The sequence below is a fragment of the Corvus moneduloides genome, chromosome 3 (assembly GCF_009650955.1).
Source record: "Corvus moneduloides isolate bCorMon1 chromosome 3, bCorMon1.pri, whole genome shotgun sequence".
NCBI classification, from domain to species: domain Eukaryota; kingdom Metazoa; phylum Chordata; class Aves; order Passeriformes; family Corvidae; genus Corvus; species Corvus moneduloides.
This window is the reverse complement of record NC_045478.1, coordinates 102,312,604-102,317,570: the sequence shown is the minus strand read 5'-3', so window position 1 is coordinate 102,317,570 and position 4,967 is coordinate 102,312,604. Positions and strand designations below refer to the sequence as shown.

The window sequence follows — 4,967 nt, the reverse complement described above, 5'->3', positions numbered from 1 at the left end:
GTAGTCTACCTCAGTTTATTTTTGGTTTTGCAGGAAAAAATGCCTCCTGAGGGTGGGACACCTGCAGGACTGGAGCCCTCAGGGTGTCTTCACATGACAAATCTCACTGAACTGCCCTTTAAACTGATTTATTGTTTTACTGCTTCCTATAAAAGTGGCTCCCACATGTGAGCAGCGCTGACAGGTGAAGGGCAGGATCTCAGGCAGGGAGCTGCTCCTCTCACAGCTCTGTCTCTGCAGATCCTGGGAGCAAGGGGCAGCAGGAATGGGCCGCTACTCGGGCCGCAGCAGCCGGCTCATCCTCATGTGCGTGCTCAGCCTCGCCATTTTCATCGCTGAGATCTCGGTTGCCTACGTGGGCAATTCTCTCTCCTTGGCCTCAGATGCCTTTGCTGTCCTCTCCCACTTGATCTCCATGATCATCGGGCTGTTCGGCGTCAGGTTCAGCCGCGTCAGGTGGCACAAGGCCAGCACGTTCGGCTTCAGCCGGGCAGACGTCCTGGGGGCTTTCGGCAACTCCGTTTTTGCCGCCGCGCTCATGTTCAGCATCTTCGTGGAGGCTGTCAAGAGGTTTATCAACCCTCAGAAGACTGAGAAAGCGCTGCTCGTCCTCATTATTGGGGTTTCAGGTCTCTTCTTCAATGTGTTGAACTACATTATCTTCATGGAGTGCTGCTATTGTCATGCACCCCCCAGAGACACCGAAACAGGTAAATAACCTCATGCAGCTGCTCTGCCACTCGGCACTTCTGCTTGGTTATAGAGACTATTTACTGCTTCTCTGAGACGGGTGAGTAAAATGTAGAGGTCTTCACTCTCTTGTTAGCAAGGGAGGTGGATTTTATGCTTGAACCTGTGCATGTTTCCAGCTATCACCGCATGTGTTTATCAGTAAGTTAATGGGCAAGCAGTTTAAGTGTTGTCTCTCCAAAATGTACAGTGATCTGCAAGAGAAATTTCCTCCCTAATCCACTGGCTGGCGAAATATGGGACAAAATGTGCTACCACCCCCAGGGAGATCCTTGCTATGAAATACCTAATCCTGAAATACCAGTCATCCCCAATTTCCACCTCTCAATATTTTAGTAATTCTGCTGTAATTTTTATCAGAGACGCGGTTATCCTTAGAGCAGTGTTCACTGTTTGCAGGAGACAAAAGAATAGGTAAGGGTAAAAGGAGCGTCTCAGCCTTTGTTGATTTGGGAATATGTTGTGAGAATATTAGGATGCTGACTGAAAAAACCTGTGACTACAGAGCTGAGGATTCTCTGCTGATGTTTGTTAACCCGTGCTTGGGAGAGCATGCAGAGGAGGAACAGGCATACTCTGCCGCAGAAACATTTTGCAGGAGGTTCTCTTTGGTACGCAGTTTTGGCTTTTCAGTTTATTTTTCTTAGCATTGGATTTTAAAATTTCTACATTTGGGACGAGAGACGGGGGCTGATTTTTTTTATTCCTGCAGGAACTGTCTCACTTTATTTGTTGTAAGATACATGCGACTTCTTTTTTTGTCTCTGTATGTTTTTATATACACATACAAATATATTTCTTAAAACTAGAAATATTTCAGTTGAGATAAGAGCCAGGTATTTGCAAAGTGTAACTGGATGTGCTGGGGAGGAAGCTGAGAGCCTGTCTGAAAAAGCAGGTGCTGTTATATACTGCTCTAGGTGAGGTAAGGTAAGTCTTATGTTTGACGTTCAGGCTGGACAGGGCTTTGGAACTAGAAATTAAAAATTTGTTAGTTTATGTTACAGTCTTTAATGTGTTTTCTGATGGACTTTCAAATTGGAAAATAATTCTGTTCATTATTAAAGGTATCTCCAGATTATATTGAAGCTTTAACTTTGTTGTTGTTTAACATTAAAGCCAGATGCATAACTGATTTTGGTGCCTGCTTGTTTATATGCCCACCTGTTTAAAATTTGAGCTGCTCTTGGTCTAAATTTCTGGTGATAAGTAATTATTTGGGGGATTTGATAGGCTTTTATGCTGGGAACTGTCAGCAATTCCTGATGAAGTCTTTGTTTATGATGACTTCTTGGAAGACAGCTTTGAAAATTGTGCTTCTGTGTGAAGGCAGGGAGGAGGAACACATCGGCAGTTATAGAGGAATTAACTGAAATGAATGGTAACTGTGTAGCTAAATTATGTTCTCACTGAATTTCCAGGATCCTTCTTCTAATAACTTTCTGGGACAACACAGACACCCCTCTCCCTCCAAAAGACTCATGTCCAAATACCTGGCAACTCGACTTTGTTTCCAACTGAATTTAATTTGCATGAGCCAGGGATGAATTTTGTACCATCCCATAAATGTAGTGTGTAAATTTGTTGGTGGTTTTGCCTCTCTGTTTCTGGTACAATTACACTTCTCTGCTTGCAGTAGTGCCTACAGGCAAGATAACGCCATTTTATGCTGTAGAGGGAATGCTCCTCTCTTCTGGACTTAATTTTGCACTTCCCACTTGAGTAAAATTTCCTATTTATTTCCTCTAATTTGCTCTATATTCAATCTAAGTGGGATTTTTATTGCATTTCTTTCAAAAGAAATGCTGTTCCCCAGATAGCTGTACTCTGAAAAATATACTCGTGTGCTTTACATTTATTTTAGGGATATATTAAAAAATGTGAAAAAGGAGGGATACCATCTCTCTGCCTCTTGTCATCCTGTGTATGAGGAAAATACACTCTTCCCTGGAGCTGGAAGGCAAGGTGAATTTTGTAGTGTTTCAGCACCATTAGCAGAAATTCAAGCAGATGGACATACTTGAATGTGTGCTTCTGGTGCTGTCCAGCTCTGCACAGGCAACACCTTTGGAGACACCTGGGCAGTCTCCTGGCATCAGTGATGGTTTGCTGGAAGATAAAGGTTTGTAGAGTAGCCCTCTACCTCTTAAGCTTTCTAAGGAAAGGGGACAATAGCCTTCATATCTCTGCTCCCCAGGTAGGGAATGGATTTAAACTGCCCTCTCCTCTCTTGTTCGCACTGCTTTGAAGTATCAAGGCAAAAAATGAGGAGAGTAGGTCCACTCTAGTGCTCTAGTGCTGAACTGTGTGTGCTGAGGGCAGTGGGAGCATCTGAATCCACTGAAGCAAATTCTTCCATGTGTATTAGTGCCACAAGTAATTGCCACAACCAGCAGTTCATCTTGTTCCTCTGTTGCATGGCCTACCATCAGGGATGGAAAAAATAGCTGGTGGGTTTCCTGACAGAAGGGGCAGAGTGAGATGTGTCTAACGAGCCCAGTGGACTCTGAGGGAGGTGTTTACAGGTGCCAACTCAGCTCTCCGTCTTTTTCCCTTGTTCTACATCTGTACTCTTCATTTAGCTCATTGCAACACCCACTCCCCAAGTTCTCATCTTAGTATAAATATTCTTGTTGGGAGAGTAAAAATGTGGTTTTTCCCTCTCTTTTTTTTTTGCCTCTGGTTTTCTTGCCTCTCATTCCTAACTGTTCAACCCCTCACCCTTCCCTATTCTGGTTCTTGCTACCCTTTTGCTCTGTGTCCTATTCCCTAAGTCTTCAGCTGTTGCCGTTCCCCTTTGTCTCTCTCAGTTTTTCAAATTCCTGCTGTCCCCTCTGCCAGCTGCAAGTACCTGTCTCTTTTCACCAGGTTGAACTAAGGTCTCTCTGTCTTCTAGGTCCATCTTTGCACTTGATTCAGACAAATGCAGTTCCCCGCACCAAGTCAGGACTAAGAGGAGAGGTCAGCAAGAGAACAGGGAGGACATGCCCCTGTTCTTTCTTTTGATGCTGGCCCAGACCAGCCACTACAGGTATAAAAATATTTCTACACTCTCTAAAGGAAACACTGTGTAGAGGAGCTTGAGCCAGCTAGGCCATCCATAGCAAAGGGCATCACAGAATAATAGGTGCTTTGGATTCAAATCCAGGAAATACTTATTAAAACGTAGAAATATTAAAGCTTCCTTAAGAAACTTTTCCCAGAAGTTGAAATTCACAAAAGACTTTTTTTACTGTTGCTGTTGGAAATGACAGAGCTCCTTCAGCCAGAGTTTTCTGACACTTTCGAGGTCTTGTATCTTACACAGGAAGTTTTGGCACAAAGAGGAAGAACATGGCAAAGTAGCAAGCAGATGAAAATAAAAAACATCACACTCCCATAATAAATACCAGACAATTTTAATACTGGCCATACGCCTTATAATCAGTCGTAAAAATACTGAAGTCTGTTTTACGGGACACAGAGACCCAATTACTCTTGTCCATGTAGGTCAGTGCAGCTGTCTCTTCTACTCATTTACACACAATGTTAAACTCTTAGAGAGACCACAGTTTGAAAAGCACCACATTAGTCTGATCGTAGTAATTCTCTCTTGATTGTCTTAGAAAAGAAATATAGATCTAACCTGGACAAAACATTTGTTCTGTCGTCTTGTGATCTGTACAGGGAGGTGTGGGGGGAAGTAGGAAATAAAGATGTCACCCAGCCCAACCCACCTGACACTGAGCCACTCATAAAATGTCTGTCTGGGAGAAACAGCTCTCATCTTCTCATGAGAGAACTCATGGTCTTTGCACAGCTCACAGCTTATTAAATAAAACATGTTCTGTGTTAGCAGCCAAGTGCCTTGCTTTTAACGTCCCTGTTTGTGCAATTTAGCAGGTTTAGTATGTGAGCTTTTGGTGTTGCATCACTGTTGAATCTTGATTCTCCTATTTCAGCATGCACCAGCAGCCTACCTCTCAGATAAGAGCTGGCAAGTAGCTAGGAATCACATAAATGGAAAACTTACCTCCTTTCTCTTTCTGGACCTATGCAGAGTGAGTTTGTTTATTCTGAGGCTTGCTGCGAGGCAAATCTTTTTTCCAGGCTTTGTAAGCAGGAGAGATTTGGGGGCAGATGTGTGAACGAAGAGAGGTGCTCACCTTAACTGGCTGGGTGACTTGGGAAGACTTTGTTGATGTAATATTCTGAACTAAATATTCACATCTGTTTGT

The 4,967-nt window shown here is 43.3% G+C and overlaps 1 protein-coding gene across 1 annotated transcript; it reads left to right on the top strand.

Moving 5' to 3' along the window:
• The first annotated feature begins 265 nt into the window (after nucleotides 1–265).
• On the top strand, nucleotides 266–1,217 carry LOC116441300 (zinc transporter 10-like). The gene has a single exon (XM_032103036.1). The coding sequence runs from the start codon at nucleotides 266–268 to the stop codon at nucleotides 716–718; it is 453 nt and encodes a 150-aa protein (XP_031958927.1). The 3' UTR covers nucleotides 719–1,217.
• Nucleotides 1,218–4,967: the final 3,750 nt, after the last annotated feature.

Bases quoted from the DNA above. Each gene is read 5' to 3' on its own strand.
- LOC116441300 (XM_032103036.1), top strand. From the start codon at position 266: ATGGGCCGCTACTCGGGCCGCAGCAGCCGGCTCATCCTCATGTGCGTG.